The following is a 20,649-nucleotide window of genomic DNA, read 5'->3' as shown; positions in this document are numbered from 1 at the left end:
CTCCTTAACATACATAGTTCTGGGGCCAGCAGTCTTTTTCTTAAAGAGCCAGAAAGTAAATATTTTAGGATTTGCAGGCCATATGATGAGTTCTCTGTCATAGCTACTCAACTCTGCAGTTGTAGCATGAAAGCGGTCATAGGAATTTAATAGTTTAGATAGCTTGTGTTTTTTATCTTGTGTTACCTTTATTGTTGTGCCTTTCAGTAGTATTCTTAAGCCTTTCTATTTTTAGACAGTATCTTTTAATTTCCTATTTTGAACAGTGATGAAATCAGTTTGTTCTTTCTTTGCTTAATATTTTATCTTCTGGACTCTAAGCACCATGAAAGTAAGAATCACATGTATTTATCATGGTAGCCCCAGCAATTCAATAAGTATTTATTAAAGGAGGAGTAGAATAAATTACGTACAAATAATTTGATAGTTTACGATTTTTACATGATGTAACATTACTAAGAAAAAGGAAGGGTGATAATCTCTTGACTCTGGTGCTAAAGTAAAAACTTTCTAGATGAGTCTGCAAAATACTTGATGCCAGGCCTCCATGCTCAGAGATTCCAGAATTTTTCCTTTTCCAGAATTTTGTCACTTTTATTGGTCTTCTCAAGGACCTTTGGCTTTATTGGTCCGCTCTATGTATCTTTGTTTTCTGTGTCATTATTTCATGCTATTACGTGGTTTATTATTTTCTTCTTTCTACTTTAGGCAGTTGTATTTTTCTTTTTCTAATGTAGGCCATTTATTTTCAGACTTTTTTCTTTCTTATGTAAGCATTGAAGAATATACTTTTCCGTGATTTTCTATTTTTGTATTACATATGTTCAGATATATACTATTTTCATTATCAGATCTCTGTGTTTTCTAATTTCTGTTGTAGATTAATGAGAAGTATCCTTTTAAATTCGTAAATGAATGTCTGTTTTAATAATAAAGATATTTAGCTTAATGGGATTATGGGTCAGGGAGTGAGGGATTTTCTAGAATCTTTGTATTTGTTGATATTTGTATGTTTTTCTAAATATTCCATGAGTGCTTGAAAATCATGTGTATGATTTCTGTATTATCTAGATCAAGCTCATTATGTTTTACTAAAATCTTTTTGTCTTTTCTGATTTGACTGCTTGATCTTAATTACTGGAAGATGTTAAAAATCTCTGCTTTGATCATGGATTTAAAATTTCCCCCCTGTAGTTCGGTCAGTGTTTTGAAGCTTTTGTTCTTAGATGCATATATATTAAAATACTCTGTCTACCTGGGAAATTGAATCTTTTATTATTATATAGGTAAACTTTTTTTTTCTAGTAATGCTTTTTTGCTTCAAAGTTTGTTTTGTTGTATATTAATATATCTATACCAGCTTTTTTTTTTTTTTTTGCAGTACGCGGGCCTCTCACTGTTGTGGCCTCTCCCGTTGCAGAGCACAGGCTCCGGACACGCAGGCTCAGCGGCCATGGCTCACGGGCCTAGCCGCTCTGCGGCATGTGGGTTCTTCCCAGACCAGGGCACGAACCCGTGTCCCCTGCATCGGCAGGCGGACTCTCAACCATTGCACCACCAGGGAAGCCCACCAGCTTTCTTTTGATTAGCATGCCTAGTACACTAAATATCGTTTTTATTTTTAATTTATTTTTTATTCTGTTAACATCTTTATTGGAGTATAATTGCTTTACCATGGTGTGTTAGTTTCTGCTGTATAACAAAGTGAATCACCTATACGTGTACATATATCCCCATGTCTCCTCCCTCTTACCCTGCCTATCCCATCCCTCTAGGTGGTCACAAAGCACTGAGCTGATCTCCCTGTGCTATGCGGCTGCTTCCCACTAGCTATCGAATTTACATTTGGTAGCATACATATGTCCATGCCACTCTCTCACTTCGTCCCAGCTTACCCTTCCCCCCACCCCTGTTCTCAAGTCCATTCTCTATGTCTGCATCTTTATCCCTGTACTGCCCTGAGGTTCTTCAGAACAATTTTTTTTTTTTTTAGATTCCATATATATGTGTTAGCATACGGTATTTGTTTTTCTTTTTCTGACTTACTTCACTCTGTATGACAGACTCTAGGTCCATCCACCTCACTACAAATAACTCAATTTCGTTTGTTTTTATGGCTGAGTAATATTCCATTGTATCTATGTGCCACATCTTCTTTATCCATTCATCTGTCGATGGACACTTAGGTTGCTTCCATGTCTTGGCTATTGTAAATAGAGCTGCAATGAACATTGTGGTACATGACTCTTTTTGAATTATGGTTTTCTCAGGTTATATGCCCAGTAGTGGGATTGCTGGGTTGTATAGTAGTTCTAGTTGTAGTTTTTTAAGGAACCTCCATACTGTTCTCCATAGTGGCTGTATCAATTTACATTCCCACCAACAGTGCAAGAGGGTTCCCTTTCCTCCACACCCTCTCCAGCATTTGTTGTTTGCAGATTTTTCAATATATATCCATTTATTCTTTAATTTTTTTCCTGTATCCTTATGTTATATATGTATCTCTTGTAAACAGCATAAGTTAGATTATTTTAAAAAATAACCAAAACGACCATTGTGACAATTTTGGCTTTTTCACTGAAGACTTTATTTTGTTTAGCCTTTTTTTTTTTTTTTTCGGTACGCGGGCCTCTCACTGTTGTGGCCTCTCCCATTGCGGAGCACAGGCTCTGGACACGCAGGCTCAGTGGCCATGGCTCACGGGCCCCGCCGCTCCACGGCATGTGGGATCTTCCCGGACCGGGGCACGAACCCGTGTCCCCTGCATCGGCAGGTGGACTCTCAACCACTGCGCCACCAGGGAAGCCCAGTTTAACCTTTTTTATGAATACTGATATGTTTCATTTTTCTTCCATTTTATTTTGTACTTCAGTTTTGTCCTTTCTCTGTTTTTTTTCCCCTCCTTTCTTGACTTCTATTAGATGAATTGAGCTTCCCTCCATTCTACTTTTTCCCTCTACTTACTTGTGAGTTGTATGTTCTTTTTCTGTTCTTTTTGTGGTTACTCCGGAAATTTTAACATCAATTAAAATCAAGCCCAGATGGATTAAAGACCTAAATGTAAGGCCAGAAGCTATCAAACTCTTAGAGGAAAACCTAAATGTAAGGCCAGAAGCTATCAAACTCTTAGTAGAACACTCTATGACATAAATCACAGCAAGATACTTTTTGACCCACATCCTAGAGAAATGGAAATAAAAACAAAAGTAAACAAATGGGACCTAATGAAACTTCAAAGCTTTTGCACAGCAAAGGAAACCATAAACAAGACCAAAAGACAACCCTCAGAATGGGAGAAAATATTTGCAAATGAAGCAACTGACAAAGGATTAATCTCCAAAATTTACAATTTACATGCAGCTCAATAACAAAAAACCAAATAACCCAGTCCAAAAATGGCCAGAAGACCTACATAGACATTTCTCCAAAGAAGATATACAGACTGCCAACAAACACATGAAAGAATGCTCAACATCATTAATCATTAGAGAAATGCAAATCAAAACTACAATGAGATATCATCTCACACCAGTCAGAATGGCCATCATCAAAAAATCTAGAAACAATAAATGCTGGAGAGGATGTGGAGGAAAGGGAACCCTCTTGCACTGCTGGTGGGAATGTGAATTGGTACAGCCACTATGGAGAACAGTATGGAGGTTCCTTAAAAAACTACAAATAGAACTACCATATGACCCAGCAATCCCACTACTGGGCATATACCCTGAGAAAACCATAATTCTAAAAGAGTCATGGGGCTTCCCTGGTGGCGCAGTGGTTGAGAGTCTGCCTGCCGATGCAGGGGACACGGGTTCGTGCCCCGGTCCAGGAAGATCACACATGCCACGGAGCGGCCGGGCCCGTGAGCCATGACCGCTGAGCCTGTGCGTCCGGAGCCTGTGCTCCGCAACGGGAGAGGCCACAACAGTGAGAGGCCTGTGTACCGCAAAAAAAAAAAAAAAAAGAGTCATGTACCAAAATGTTCATTGCAGCTCTATTTACAATAACTAGGAGATGGAAACAACCTAAATGTCCATCATCGGATGAATGGATAAAGAAGATGTGTATATAATATTCCATTGTATATATGGATATATATATGCAATATATATATATACACACAATGGAATATTACTCAGCCATAAAAACAAATGAAATCGAGCTATTTGTAATGAGGTGGATGGACCTAGAGTCTGTCATACAGATTGAAGTAAGTCAGAAAGAGAAAGACAAATACCGTATGCTAACACATATGTATGGAATTTAAGAAAAGAAAAACGTCATGAAGAACCTAGGAGTAAGACAGGAATAAAGACACAGACCTACTAGAGAATGGACTTGAGGATATGGGGAGGGGGAAGGGTAAGCTGTGACAGAGTGAGAGTGGCATGGACATATATACACTACCAAACGTAAAATAGATAGCTAGTGGGAAGCAGCCGCATAGCACAGGGAGATCAGCTCGGTGCTTTGTGACCACCTAGAGGGGTGGGATAGGGAGGGTGGGAGGGAGGGAGACGCAAGAGGGAAGAGATATGGGAACATGTGTATATGTATAAATGATTCACTTTTTTATAAAGCAGAAACTAACACACCATTGTAAAGCAATTATACTCCAATAAAGATGTAAAAAAAAAAATGAAGCCCAAATCATATCAATATTTATAACTTTGTTCTAAGTAATACAAGAATATTATTAGGATGTGTTAGAGTACCTCCTTTATGAAATATATGCTCTTTTTTGTATTATCTTTTGAACTCCACAAATTAGACTTTATTTTTATCCTGTGTAATCCATTTTTGTTTTATCCAACCTATTTGGTTATCACTTTGTTTGTTTGCCATTATTTACAAAAATTTAAATCCAGATCTTGGTGGAGCCAGGTATGTGTCACAGCCATTTCCTTTTGCGGGATTTTAAAACTTTTTTTCCTAGTTCACCCACTGAGAGAGTCACCCTTCAGTGATCTTGGTGTTATCTGTACCTTCCTCTCTGCTGGGACCTCTGGCTTCATCTTTGGTCCCTAGGGTTTTTAAGTGTACTGCCAAGAAAAAAATGAGGAAGTCATTCGTGTTCATATTTGTTGCTTATTCAGACTAATTTTTTTTTAAAAAAAATTTTTTTCCTAATTAGAACTGCTTGTGAAAGTTTTTAGACAATTCAGACATGTTACTGTACTTACGTTTATTAGATTTATAATCTCTTCTCCCCTTTCTCCTTCCTTCCTCCTCATCTCCCCAGTTAGATTCGATTTTCAGCAAAGTACATTTACTTCCTTATCCCTGTCATTAGTCTGCTGAGCACGTCCATCAAATCCTGTGGCTTCCTGGAACACAGTTTGGAGTGCTCTGCCCTACCTGAGGAAAGTTAAAAGCATCAACATGTTTACACAGGAAAAGGAATTGGCTTCCCCACTACTTTTATCGTCTCCCGCCATGAGCCTTTCCTTGCTAGTGTCTGCAGTTGTATATCCTTTTGACATTCCTTTGTAAGTTTTTGGGAAAAAGCCTTTTTTATATCAGACAACCCAGAACTTCCCCGTTTTCAGTTATTTATTCATTCAATAAATATTTAGGTGTTAGTTTTATTGTGTCCTACTTTGGGACATACAGTAATGAATAATACAACAGTAAAATGGTCTCTGCCTTCGTGGATTTTGTTTTCCTGGAAGTGGGAACAAGGGATGATAGCGCAGTAGGAGCCATGATGGGGGAAGCAAGGGGGGTCCAGGAAGGAATCTGGGAGGAAGTGATGTCTTGGCTGAGTCAGCCCAATAATGTGGTGAAGGAAGGGCTGGGGCACTATCACTTACCAAGGCCCAGAGGTGACGGGACCCGGTATGTTTGGGTAACTAGGTAGTCCAGACTGATTGGAGTTGAGTGTGAGGTAAAATGTGAGAGGTGCATGAGCTAGACCTTTAAGTTGAGTTGGGTAGTCCTATGTTTCCCAAAACTAGCTTGATTATAAGAGTCTTTAGGGGCATTTGTTAAGAATGAAGATTCCAACTTCCTCCCCTGGAGGTTTTGATATAAGCTTCTGATACAAACAGGTACAATAAAACCCTTCCATTTGACTCTTTGCTTTCCTTGGGATTTGGTTATACTATAGAACATTCATATCCCATTCTCATGAATAAGGAGAGCCATAAAGTGCAAAGAAGGCTTAATCCTTTCTTATCCTTTCCCTATCTTTCTCCTGTACCTCTTGGGTACCCAGTGTCCCATTGGTTCCCTGTCTGTTCACGAATTTCACTGGGCTTTCTAACTGGGGCCAGAGTTCTGCCTGGATATTTAGTTAGGGCTCTCTGTATCGTTTCTTTTCTTTTTTTAAATTTAATTAATTAATTAATTTCTGGTTGCGTTGGGTCCTCGTTGCACGCAGGCTTTCTGTAGTTGCCGCAGGCAGGGGCTGTTCTTTGTTGTGGTGCACGGGCTTCTGAGTGCAGTGGCTTCTCTTGTTGTGGAGCATGGTCTCTAGGTGCGCACGCTTCAGTAGTTGTGGCATGCGGGCTTTGTTGCTCCGCCGCATGTGGGATCTTCCCAGACCTCTTCCCAGGGCTCGAACCTGTGTCCCCTGCATTGGCGGGCGGATTCTTAACCCCTGCACCACCAGGGAAAACCTCTGTAATTTCTGGGTGGGCTTGAAACATTGTCTGACATTAGTATAAAAATGACATTTTATTGTATTTCTTTTAATGAAATATTCTTGAATGATAATGAAGAGTAATCATTTCTAGTTCAGAATTCCCAAAGTGATATTCCAGTCATTTCAGTTTCTTCACTGGGGGCTTTTCTATTTTGTATTTGCCAAACTACCATATATTCTGATCAGGAAATTAATGTGACATTTACATAGGGGAAGTATTAAAAAAATGAAGGCTATTCTTAGGCACTGTATGAGGATTCTCCTTATATAAATCAGGGAAGATGACTGCTTCAGAAGAAGAGAAACATATGGGAAGTTTGGTTGAATATTGGTACAATAGTATTTTAATAAAGTTCTAAGGTTATTAATTATATCTTAACTTTTAGAAATTATTTTTGGATTTGGACTGCTATTAGATTTTTAAAAAATGATGCTCTGGCCAGGACTTCTTAGAATTTCTGAATCCTGTAACATCCCACTGCTCTCTCTACATTTTCCTCAATACATTTAGAGTGATGTATTTTCACAAGGATCAGACTGGCAAAGGGAAGCAGAGTGATACTTGATTCTTGACTAGTTCCTGAAACTTCAGTGTAGAGATTTCTGGCAAACTGGTCTGAAGCATTTGGAGTTTCCTATTTTCCTAAACTAGTTAGCTTTGGACTTGTGTGATATCTGCTCTATTTCATCTTTTGTGGTGACAAATCTGACTCTGCACTGGAGAAGAAGTCTGAAAAGAGTGAGTTATACCAGGTGCACTACCTTTTCCCTGTAGTTACTTTTCCACTAGCAAGCATTGCCTAATAAATACCCTGCAAAAAGTCTGATCAATCAGATTAGTAATGTTTCTGTTTGATCAGATGGGGGTGGAACTTTCCTTTCCTAGCTGTTAACATTCGTTTTATCAGTGTTTCTCATTAAAATATTTCATAGAAATAAATGTTTAGACATTAAAATTACCTGCAGTGATTTAATGACGGGTTATTTATTAAATGTTCTTGGACATGTGTTGGCATTCTTTCTTAAAATTATTTGGTTTTGAATAATTAATATTTAATGGTTCCAATTTAAAATATTTAGGCTGAGATAGTAATATAGAAACTAAATGAGTAAAAGAAAATCAGACTGAATAAATTTAACAAGAGAAGTGTAAAACTTATACTCTGAAAACTACAAAACACTGTTGAAAGAAATTAAGGAAGACTAAATAAATGGAAAGATATCCTGTATTAAAGGATCAGAAGATTTATCATTAAGATGTCACTATTCCCTAAATTGATCCACAAACTCATTGCAGTCCTCATAAAAAAACTGGCTTTTTTGAAGAAATGGATGGGCTGATCCTAAAATTCATTTGGAAATTCAACCCAGAGTAGCCAAAACAGTCTCAAAAGAGAACAAAGTTGGAAGACTCACACTTCCGAATTTGAGAACTACAAAGCCACAATGATCCAGATTGTGTGGTACTGGCATAAGAATAGACATATAATCAGTGGGATAGAATTGAAAGTTAAAAATTAAACCCATACATCTGTGGTCACTTGATTTTGCACAAGGATACCAAGACCATTTAATGAAGAAAGAATAGTATTTTGAACAAATGGCGCTGGGACAAGTGGGTATCCATATGCAAAAGAATGAATTTGAACCTCTGCCTCATACCGCATAATAAATTAACTAAAAATATATCATAGCCCTAAATGTAAGATCTAAAACTGTAAAACTTTTAGAAGGACACATAGGTATAAATCTTCATGAGCTTAGATTAGGCAAAGCCTTCTCAGGTATGACACCAAAAGCACAAGTGACAAAATAACAAATAGATATATTGGATTTATCAAAATTAAAACCTTTTGTGCCCCATTAGATACGACCAGGAAAGTGAAATGACTACCCAGAGAATGGGAAAAAAAATTTGCAAATCATATATTTCATAAGGGACTTGTATCTACAACATATAAAGTACTTATAACTCAATAATGAAAGACAAACAACTCAATTAAAAAATGGGCAAAGTGACTCATAGGGGGAAGAGGTTTCTTTTTTGAGATAATGAAAAACTGACTGTGGTGATGGTTGCACAACTAAGTTGAATACTTTAATGGATGAATTATATTTCAAAAAACCTGTTATATTAAAAAAAAGAAAATAGTACTATAACGTGTATGTATAGAAGGGTAGAAATTTTGTGAGAACCAGGTGATGGAGGAAATAATTTTAATTGTGACATCAAGGTAAGGGTTGATTGAAGTGAGATTAAGAGAAATCTTTGCTTCACTTTTTGGTCAATAAATATTACTTTCACCAAAAACCTGGAAAAATCCTTCCTTTTTTTTTTTTCTATAAGCAGAAATGAAAGATGACTGTAAATATTGGTATAAGATAATTTGTGCTGGTTCACTTTCCCTTTTTTGAATCAAAAGTTGCTGCCAGATCTTACAAAGGCAGCATAGGTGAAATAAAAGAACTCACGCTGGAGGCCAGAGTTCCCTGAAGTGGCCTTAAAATTCAAGACAGCAATTTTTTTTTTTTTTTTTGCCGTACGTGGGCCTCTCACTGTTGTGGCCTCTCCCGTTGCAGAGCACAGGCTCCAGACGCGCAGGCTCAGCGGCCATGGCTCACGGGCCCAGCTGCTCCGCGGCATGTGGGATCTTCCCGGGCCGGGGCACGAACCCGTGTCCCCTGCATCGGCAGACGGACTCTCAACCGCTGTGCCACCAGGGAAGCCCTACAGCAAATTTTGAAATGAAAACAAAGTTTGATTTATAGATTCATATAATTTAGGCTTTGTTCTAGTTACTATGGCTATATATTACTTATCCCCAAACAGTCATTTATTTTGTTTATACCTTTTTTGGGTCTAAAATTAGAACAGCGTCCAGTGATTATGTCTTGACTGCTGCATGATGTCTCAGGCCTCTGTTGGAAGACTCAGAGACTCAGGGCTGGGTCATTTGTTGCCTTGCTCACTTACATGTTTGGTAATTGCTGCTGACTTTCAGCTGATGGACTCAGTTTCTCTGGGTATCGGTGTCTCTGTGTGGTTTCTCCATATCAGCTAGTTTGGGCTTCACAACAATGGTGTCCAGGTTCCTAGGGCAAGCATCCTGAGAGAGTGAGAGCACAGACAAGCTGCCCCACATTTTATCTCCCACCTTCAGAAGTCAGGCAGTGTTCCTCTGCCACACTCTATTCATTGAGGCAGTCACAGTGTCCTCAGGTGCAAGTGGAGGGAAATAATCTTTAGTTCTTGATGGGGAGGGGCAGCATACTAGAGGCATATAAAAATACTGGTCTGGAAATACTGCTGTGTCCCTTTTTTGAAAAACACAGGCTGCCACAGACCTGGAAGGGGAACTTAGAGATCAGCTGGTCCAGTTCCCTCATTTTATAGATGAGGACACTGAGGCTGAGAAGAAGGGGTGTAACATGGCCACGGTCATGGCCTGTGGTTGGTGGTCAGACTGGGGCTGGAATTTAGCTTTCCTGACTCTAGGCTAGGGTCTTCCCTACTATACCACTTTTTTTCATTTTGCGGAATATGTAGTTCATTCACTCAAGTCATGAGTGGTCCTCCCCTCAGAGTTTTCTTAGGCTAGCAGACAGGATGATATAGGCAAAACTGCTGGCATCGTGCTTGGCATGGAGTGGGCACGCAGAAAGCATTTTTAACCCTTCTTCCCCACTTTGTGTTTTATCCAAAGAGGGCCTTGTTGACATGTTGTGTATAGACTGTACCAACACAATGGAATAGAGTCAGTTCCCCAGCATGTGGAAATTAAATGGTAAATCTAGTTGAAGATTTTTTATTTGCCCCTTTTCAGGTGCTCAGAATTTTGATGTCATACGACTATCAACTTACAGAACAGCTTGCAAATTGCGATTTGTGCAAAAACGATGCAACCGTAAGTCATTTCTACTCATTTCTATGCTAGCTGGATAGAGCTCTTGATAATATAGAAGATTTTAATGTGTTTTAGTCATATTGTAATGTTAATTGAATTATTTTGTCTTAAGTGTTTATCAGAATATAAGCTTTGTAATGGAAAGAGCTTGTTAATTTATTCTGGGTGTCCCTCAAAAAATTTAAGAAACTCAATAAGGTAACTAGTTTTGAGATTAATTAATTCTTTATTTTTTTAAAAAATGATTTATTTATTTATTTATGGCTGTGTTGGGTCTTTGTTGCTGTGCGTGGGCTTTCTCTAGTTGCAGTGAGTGGGGACTCCTCTTCCTTGCGGTGCGCGGGCTTCTCATTGCGGTGGCCTCTCTTGTTGTGGAGCATGGACTCTAGGCATGCGGGCTTCACTAGTTGTGGCATTCGGGCTCAGTAGTTGTAGCTTGCAAACTCTAGAGTGCAGGCTTAGTAGTTGTGGCACACGGGCTTAGTTGCTCCGCGGCATGTGGGATCTTCCCGGACCAGGGCTTGAACCCGTGTCCCCTGCATTGGCAGGCGGATTCTTAACCACTGCGCCACCAGGGAAGTCCCAAGATTAATTAATTCTTTAAATGGGAGAATTCATTTCTCCTTGTCACTGTTCTTAATACAAAGTTTTATGTAAAATTAATACAGTTTATCAGCTTCTGGAGAGAAAGAAAAACTAATATTTTGATAAAGGCATAATAAAAATTAACTTTCTTGTTTAAACTTAATATAACACAAATCAGCCTTTTCTATAAGTAGTTGCTTCCACAATTGCTACTTATAAAATACGTAAATTAAAATATTTGTAAAATGCATATAAAATCTTTCTTAATTTGTGTGCAGCTGAACTAACTTAGAATTATTGTACTTTTCTCAGATATGTGTGTGTGTGTGTGTGTGTGTGTGTATTAATGAAAAACTGTTTTGTGTAATGGAAAGAACATTAGCCTTAGAATGGGAAAACCTGTTTTACTCCAGGTTTTGTTTGTCATTTATTATAAACACGTGACCTTGGACAAGTCACTTTATATTTAAATACTTCTACACTACTTTAAGTCCTACTCAGAAATCCTAGCTTAAAATTCTCTCCAAAGAGTTTACCGTACCATCCTAGACTGAAGTCATGTTTCTTCTCTGGTTTCCCAAAGCATTGTTTTCAAATTATGGGTTGTGACCTGTTAATGGTTCCTGAAACTGTTTTGGTGAGCTGTAGCCAGAATTTAAAGCATGTAATGGAGAAAAAAAAAGAGAAAGAAAAAGAAGTCAGAACGTAGCTTATGTGGTGAAGTATTTTGTGAAACGTGTTTTTTATATATCTAGAGGTGTGTGTGTGTGTTGATTTAAATATATTTGCATGTTGTTGTCAAAAAGTTTGAAAACCGCTGTCCTACAGGAACTACCATTTTTATACTTCTTCCCATAATTATTCTTGGAACACAATAGTCTATGTGTGGGCTGAGCCGGGCTAGTGGCATTAGTAATATAAAGTAAAAGATGCATTGTTCTAGCAGTTTTATTTTGTCACATATGATTCTTCAGTCCACCTGAAATTTTTTTTACTCCAGATTATAAGTAGGAGTCAGATTTCAATTTTTTCCATATATATGTTCAGTTGACCCTACACTATTTATTGAAAAGACCATCCTTTTTCTTCATTACTAAAAAAACCTTTTTCTCATATTCATTAGGAGAAATGTACAAGAATGTTCATAGCTGTGTCCATATGTGAGAGGATCTGCTTTTGGACTCTTTGTGTTCCATTGGTCTGTTTGTCTATCCTTATACCAATAATCACTGTTAGAGCTTTATAGTATGTTCTGGGTACTTTTGTTCTATTTTACTTTTTAAGATTGAGACATTCTTGGCTTTCTTACATTTATTTTCACACAAATTTTAGAATTTGCTTGTTAATTTCTACTAAAAATGAACAAAAACAAAGATTTGTGCTGGGATTTCTTTCCTTTATTTTTTTTTAAAGTATAATTTACGTATAATAAAATTCATCCTTTTAATATATAGTCCTGTGGGATTTTGTTGGGACTACACTGAATCTGTAGATCAAGTTGGGGAGAATTGATGTATTTCTAGTGTCGAGATTTCATTTCTGTGAACCTGATATATCCCTCCATTTATTTAGGTCTTTAAGTTTTGCTAATTTATATATTTTTTGGTAGAGATATTGCACATCCTTTATTGGATTTATTCCTGAGTCCTGGTGTATATTTAGAAACACTGTGACCTTCATATCTTGATTTGTACCTAGCAGTCATTCTAGACTCAAATATTAATTTTAGTGATATACATGCAGAATCTTTATGATTTTCAATGTGTATAATTTTGTCATTTCTGAATAATGACAGTTACTTTTATTTCCAGTACTTGTACTGATAATTACTGCATATTTATATAGGTTAGGATTTGAAATACGATAGGAATGATGACAGTGGGCATTTCTTATCTTATTCCCAGTATCAGAGGAATGGCTTTCAACATTTTACTATTAAGTAATATGTTTGCTGCAGTTTTTTGTAGATATCCTTAATCAGATTAAGGAAATTTCCAAGTAGTGTGTTTATTCATTTCTAAAGATAAAGTTTATTTTAAAAGTTTTCTTTTTGATAATGATTTCTGACAATTTCATTTTGATCATAGAGCATGGCTTATATGATTTTAATCCTTTAAAATTTATTGGGATTAGTTTTATGACTCAGGATAAGGTCAGTTTTTTAACATGTTCTTTGTGTTATTGAAAATAAAGCATATTTTCTAATCACTGGGGGCAGGACTTCATATAGTGTCCATTATGCCTGCCTTGTTAGTTTGTCTATGACTGTACTTATATTTTTTGTATGTTTGCTCTGTCACTTGCTAAGAGAGGTGTGTTAATATCTCCCACAAAGCCTGTGAATTTGTCTCTTTGAGGTTCTGTTACATTTTCATTGTGTATTTTTGAAGCTACAAAGGGGAGGCAAAACTTTACCTCTACCCTCTCAGGGTCTCCAGTGGAGCCTGAGAATTAAATTGACATAAGACAGATTAACAGGAGAAAAGCATATGGATTTTTACATGTACATGGGAGCCCCCATAGGAAAATGAAAACCCAAAGGAGTGAGTGGGCCTAAGTGCTTATATACTAAGTTGAACAAAGAGTGGCAGTTGTGGAAAAATAACTAAAATATGTCAGGAGACTAAAGATAAGAGCTATTTTAACAAAGTCTGCAGATTTCACTCAGACTCAATTCACTGTCTCTGGTGATGAGGATGTTTCTTTCCTCTTGGAATAAGGAGGGCGTTTTTCACATGGGACTTTTACTTCCTGCTTTTGGGAAGAAAAGGGGAGGTCAGAGTGTCCTTCTTGGCATCTGCTGTTTTTCAGGCGTCTTTAGCTCAAACTACTCCGTATGCCAAAGTGGCATATCTTGGGGTGACATATTCTGCCACCCTTCACTATTCCATTAAATGTAAGTAAATGTAAAGTTCTTATATCTTTCTGCTGAATTAAAACTTTTGAATTGTTGAAAAAGTTACAAAATAAACACAAAGTTTGTGTTGACAGAATAAACACAAAGTTTATTTTCTTTGTGTTCCAGTACATCTTGTTGATATTTGGAACATGATTGAAGCCTTCCGAGACAATGGCCTTAATACACTGGACCATACCACTGAGATCAGTGTGTCTCGCCTCGAGACCGTCATCTCATCCATCTACTACCAGCTGAACAAGCGCCTTCCTTCTACTCACCAAATCAGTGTGGAACAGTCCATCAGCCTCCTCCTCAACTTTATGATTGCTGCATATGACAGGCTAGTACCTGCCCTGCTTAATCCATTTTAAGAATGTTTCTCTTCTAATCATCCTTCTTCTGTACTGCCTTGCCAAGGGTTGTCAACTTAGAATCACAGTTAAAAGGGAAATGAATTAGTACAAGTCCCTTCTAAAGACTGGTTAAATGCCAGAGTGACTTACTGTCTTGGCGCATGTCACATATTAACCTCTGTAACATTAGGGAGATTCACAACACTTGAGACATAATTGTTCGGTAAAATTGTCGGTACCTTAATATAGCTGTTCTCTATCCAGTGAAATATAACCAAGTGGTACATTTGATTATGAGGCTTTCTATTTGACTTTTAAACTAACTTTTCTTTACTATGTGATAGCAATTGCCTTTGGACTATAGTACCTTGTTTTCTCTTTATTTATGTTTAGGAGTCTATTTTAATTCTTTTCAATGTAGAACATTGTGTTCTAAACCTTAAAACAATAGAAGAAAACTAAATGTCCTCCAAATTAAAACAGAAATGAGTTGTTATATTTGTATTTATGGAGAATTAAGTTGGTATGATAAAAAATAAAAAAGAAATCATAAATGATGGAAGCACAGAGGTTAATATTTATTTTCCGGGAACCAGGAGTTCAGATGTCTGATCCCTGCTGTACTATCAGCAGTGTGATTTGGATGGGTTAATTCTCTCTGCTTCATTTTTCTCTCTGTAGGAAAATGAGTTCATATATTTGTAGAATGCTATTAGTTATACTTCATAATATTGAGGGTTCTGTGAATTAATGGTAAAACCATACAAATGTCAAGGCCAAGTCACAACATAGGCACTCACTAAATTCAGTTTTTAAAAATAATTAATTAATTAATTAATTAATTTTTGGCTGTGTCGGGTCTTCGTTTCTGTGCGAGGGCTTTCTCTAGTTGTGGCGAGCGGGGGCCACTCTTCATCGCGGTGCATGGGCCACTCTTCATCACAGTGCACAGGCCTCTCACTGTCGCGGCCTCTCGTTGCGGAGCACAGGCTCCAGATGCGCAGGCTCAGTAGTTGTGGCTCACGGGCCCAGTTGCTCCACGGCATGTGGGATCTTCCCAGACCAGGGCTCGAACCCGTGTCCCCTGCATTGGCAGGCAGATTCTCAACCACTGCGCCACCAGGGAAGCCCCCACATTTTTATAAGATGTTATCAAATTAGATATTCCATCCATTTAATAAAAAATTATTTAAAGAAATTTGAATTTTTAAAACATGATTGTACACGTAGCATATGTCCCAGAATTCTAATGCCATTTTTTTTAGCAGTTAATCTGGTAGGTTAAGTTTATACTGTCCAAGGAATGACTCTTCTGATCGAAAAACCTTAGTAAAAACCATTATTCTGTGGTGAGTAAGCAGCACCTTATCGTGACACTGACTCACTGAGTAAGTCACTTCAGGGCCACACAACACAAATTAATTTAAGAAACTTTTTAAAGTCAGAAATAAAAGTCATCTTAGAGCTAAAAATGATAAAGCAGAGATTATAAACTTTGACTCCATAATTATATCAAATAAGTACTATGGCTAAAGAAGGGAGGAGAAGAGAGAGTGAAGAGATAGCAAAAGGGAGAATGGGAAGACCAAAGGTAAGGGCAGAAGGTACAGAGGTGTCCTGGGACACAATTGGAGAAAGCCAGACACAGGCAGAAAGAGACAAAGGAAAAGAAAAAAGAGACAGTAAATCAGCAGGAGGGCACTCTGAAGAGAACTAGGAAAGCAAAAAGAGATGAATGAGCTAAGAGTAAAGAATATCGTGTGGCAGGGGTGAGTTTGGTAATTCTCAAGTCATATCCTGTTTAAAATGTTGACCGTGGGCATCAGAATAAATCGTCACATCTTTACTGACCTTGAACTCTTCATATGATAAGAGCTTATTTAGTTAGCTCTCCGGAAATTTGAAATTGGCTTTCATGTACTGGAAAAAAGAAAGGATCTGGTTATCAGAATTTTACTTTTGAAAATCAGGGCATTTTGTTGTTAAATACTTCCAAAAGTAGTAGTCTCCTTATAGATTGGCCACTTTGTTATTTAGGCTGGAGAGTCCCTTTGGTATGTAGAATTCCTATTATTTTAACTGATCTTTTCAAGCTTTTGTATTTCGTAATTTCTCAAAGTTAAAATTTGACTACAGCAATTAACTTAATTATTAAATTCCCTCACCTCCAAATTCATAGTCAAATTTTTGGTCAGGTTGTTTCTGATTCTTATAATAGATTGTGAGACCCTAAAACAATCATCAGGAACAAATAGGATCTAAGACTTTCTCCCTTAAGCGTGTATTTTCTTAGGAATTAATTTTTGTAATACTTAGATTTAAAATATTTCACATTGGACAATTAAAAACATTGAAAAGTATGAAGAGTGATATTATAAACATCTGTGTGTAGACTTTAAGCTAAGAGGAATAGCCAAAACATTCTGTTAGCCTCAGTTTTTTCCTGTTTCAGGTCCTCAGTACCACAGTTACAGTACCGTAGGTACATGGTCTGGTCCGAAGGTACAACAGGTGATGCTGTAACCAACATTTTTTTCTTCTTTTTTTTGTTTTTGATAGCAAGGATATCCAAATTCCCAGTGTGAGGGATAGGAAACCTTCCTTCCTCTTCTTCAGTTGAGCTGATTTAGTGATTTAGAGCTTGGGATTTATAAACCTCCTTTCTGTTTCCAACCTCGGTGTTAGTTCCACATCTTCAACTATAAGCAATAGAAAGCCTACTCAGATGGGCTTTCACAGTAACTGGAGCAATAGGCTCACATAACAGAGGAGCCAGAGACAGGATTGTGGTTGAATCAGGGCCCTGGCTGCATTTCTTCTTTTTTTAAAAATATTTATTTATTTGGGTGCGCCGGGTCTTTAGTTGTGGCATGGGGGATCTTTTAGTTGCGGCATGCGAGATCTTAAGTTGTGGCATGCAAACTCTTAGTTGCGGCATGTGGGATCTAGTCCCCTGACCAGGGATTGAACCTGGGCCCGCTGCATTGGAAGCGTGGAGTCTTAGCCACTCGGCCACCAGGGAAATCCCTGCGTGTCTTTATAGTGGTCTTGGCTTTGACCTTCTCTTCTATTAGCTTCATCCTTATGCTGACTTCAAAAAATGCCTGCTACAGCTACTAAAATGCTTCCTGTCAAGTCTAGGTGAGGGAGAGAGCCAGTTTTCTTTCAACACTGAACAAAAGTACTGAGCCTCCACCAGATATGTGCGTTTGGGCCATGTATGTGTAAGTGGTAGGCTTTTTAGCTGAAAACAAAGGATTTGTGCCTTTGGGGCAGAGGATAGTTAAATTCTCACCCTCACCCTGTGTTGCCTCATCATGGGGATGGTTGGACTAGATATGAAGGTGATGACCACAGTGTTCACTACTAAACTCCTTGAAGTGCATTATAAACTTGTGGTTCCCTTTCTTGTTAAATAGTCCTACTCTCCATCCAGTTCCTTAAACCTGAGAGTCATTATAACTCTTCCTTCTCCGTCATCTCCCACATCCAGTCGGTTACCAAGTTCTTTCATTTCTGCCTCTTGAATATCCTTCAGGTCTATGTACTTCTCTCCATCCCCACTGCTACCATCCCAGACCACCAGCATCATCTTTCGCCTGGATTACTGCTATAGCTTCTAAGTGATTTTTTTTTCATATACTCTTTTTTCCCTCATTCATTCTTAGAAATAATAAACATCCACCAACCCACTATCTGACCCAGGAACTTGAACATTGACAATAATTTACATTTATCTCCTAACCCATCCCACTGAACTGTACTTAACTAAGGCGAACCCTATTCTGATTTTGTATTATCATTTCCTTGTGTCTTAAAAACCATTTTTGTTCACATGTATGGACATAAATAAAGTATTGTTTAATTTTAAATATTTTTACAATTATAAAAAGAGTGTCATACTAATGTACTATTATCTGATTTATTTTTTTCAACCAGTAACATATTTTAAAGATTCATTCATGTTGCATTTATCTATAGTTCAGTTATTTTAACTGTTATATAACATTCTGTTGTGTTTCTATACCATTTTGGTGTTTTCCAGATTTTTGCTCTAAGAAACAACTCTGCTTGGAATATTCTTATTTGTGTCCAAGTGTTTCTCTTGGTTCTAAACTGAGGAATAGAATTGCTGAGCTGTGGGGTATATAAAGCTCAGATTTACTCTGAACTGATACTTAGAAAGTATAAAATTATTTTTCCAAATTGTACCCATACATAAGAGATCCTTTTGATTCACATTCTGTAAGCCTTAGAATTCTTGGACTTCTTAGTTTTTGCTAAATGACATCTCATTGTTACCTTGATTTGCATTTTCTTGATTACTGAGCATGTTCATATGTTTCTTGGCCATATTTATTACTTCTGTGCAATGCTTCTTTGTGTCTTTTGCCCATTATTCTAGTGTGTTATATTTTCTTTTTATATTGATTTGTAAGAGTTCTTTCTATAATTTAGATAACAATCCTTTCTTGATTATGTGTGTTGCATATATATTCTCCCAATTTATAGCTTGATTTTTTTTTACTTTTCTTAAGATGTCTTCTTCATAAAATGTTCTTTTAAAGAAAAATGTCAAACATATAGAAACATAGAAAGAATATTATAGTAACAGTGTGCCCGTAACACAGCTTCCATAATTACCAATACATCGCCAGTCTTATTTCATCTATATCCCCAGGCTCTCCGCCTCCCTTCTCCCCACTTTCTTGACTTATTTCGAGGCAAATCTCACATGTCGTTATCATTTCATATGTAAATATTCCAGTGCATACATATCTCTAAAAGATGGGATGCCTTAAAAAAATTACCGTAATGCCGTTATCTCACCTGAAAATTAATATAAATATTCATTAATATGTTAAAATATCCATTTCACTAATTCCCTTATAAATTTTTATTTTTATGTTGTTTAATTTGAGACTCAAATAAGGTCCATGTATTGCAGTTGATGTTTTAAAAAATTTATTTATTTATTATTATTTTTTAACACCTTTATTGGAGTATAATTGCTCTACAATGGTGTGTTAGTTTCTGCTTTATAACAGTGAATCAGCCATACATTTGCATATATCCCCATATCTCCTCCCTCTTGCGTCTCCCTCCCACTCTCCCCATCCCAACCATCTAGGCAGTCACAAAGCACCGAGCTGATCTCCCTGTGCTATGCGGCTGCTTCCCACTAGCTATCGATTTTACATTTGGTAGTGTATGTATGTCCATGCCACTCTCTCACTTTGTCCCAGCTTACCCTTCCCCCTCCCCATGTCCTCAAGTCCATTCTCTACATCTGTGTCTTTATTCCTGTCCTGCCCCTAGGTTCTTCAGAACATTTTTTTTAGATTCCATATATATATGTGTTAGCATAAGGTATTTGTTTTTCTCTTTCTGACTTACTTCACTCTGTATGACAGACTAGGTCCATCCACCTCACTACAAATAACTCAATTTCGTTTCTTTTTATGGCTGAGTAATATTCCATTGTATACATGTGCCACATCTTCTTTATCCATTTATCTGTTGACGGACACTTAGGTTGCTTCCATGTCCTGGCTATTGTAAATAGAACAGCAATGAAAATTGTGGTACATGACTCTTTTTGAATTATGGTTTTCTCAGGTTATATGCCCAGTAGTGGGATTGCTGGGTCGTATGGTAGTTCTATTTTTAGTTCTTTGAGGAAGCTCCATACTGTTCCCCATAGTGGCTGTATCAATTTACACTCCCACCAGCAGTGCAAGAGGGTTCCCTATTCTCCACACCCTCTCCAGCATTTATTGTTTGTAGATTTTTTGATGATGGCCATTCTGACTGGTGTGAGGTGATACCTCATTGTAGTTTTGATTTCCATTCTCTAATGATTAGTGATGTTGAGCATCCTTTCATGTGTTTGCTGGCAATCTGTATATCTTCTTTGGAGAAATGTCTATTTAGGTTTATTGCCCATTTTTGGATTAGGTTGTTTGTTTTTTTGATATTGAGCTGCATGAGCTGATTGTAAATTTTGGAGATTAATCCTTTGTTAGTTGCTTCGTTTGCCAATATTTTCTCCCATTCTGAGGGTTGTCTTTTGGTCTTGTTTATGGTTTCCTTTGTTGTGCAAAAGCTTTGAAGTTTCATTAGGTCCCATTTGTTTATTTTTGTTTTTCTTTCCATTTCTCTAGGAGGTGGGTCAAAAAGGATCTTGCTGTGATTTATGTCATAGAGTGTTCTGCCTATGTTTTCCTCAAAGAGTTTGATAGTGTCTAGCCTTACATTTAG

At 37.4% G+C, this 20,649-nt stretch overlaps 1 protein-coding gene across 4 annotated transcripts in view; it reads left to right on the top strand.

Moving 5' to 3' along the window:
* The window catches only part of DTNB (dystrobrevin beta), a 245,511-nt gene that overhangs the window by 25,858 nt on the left and 199,004 nt on the right, over window positions 1-20,649 (top strand). For all 4 annotated transcript variants that reach the window (XM_082852177.1, XM_082852176.1, XM_082852174.1 and 1 more), the window contains exons 3-4: window positions 10,471-10,551; window positions 14,162-14,375. In XM_082852177.1, coding sequence (XP_082708303.1) covers window positions 10,471-10,551; window positions 14,162-14,375 — 295 coding nt within the window. The remainder of the gene's footprint in view (window positions 1-10,470; window positions 10,552-14,161; window positions 14,376-20,649) is intronic.

This window comes from Leucopleurus acutus, assembly GCF_964270905.1.
Source record: "Leucopleurus acutus genome assembly, chromosome: 12".
Taxonomy (NCBI): Eukaryota; Metazoa; Chordata; class Mammalia; order Artiodactyla; family Delphinidae; genus Leucopleurus; species Leucopleurus acutus.
The sequence above is the reverse complement of the archived record's forward strand: the minus strand, read 5'-3'. Positions and strand labels throughout refer to the sequence as shown.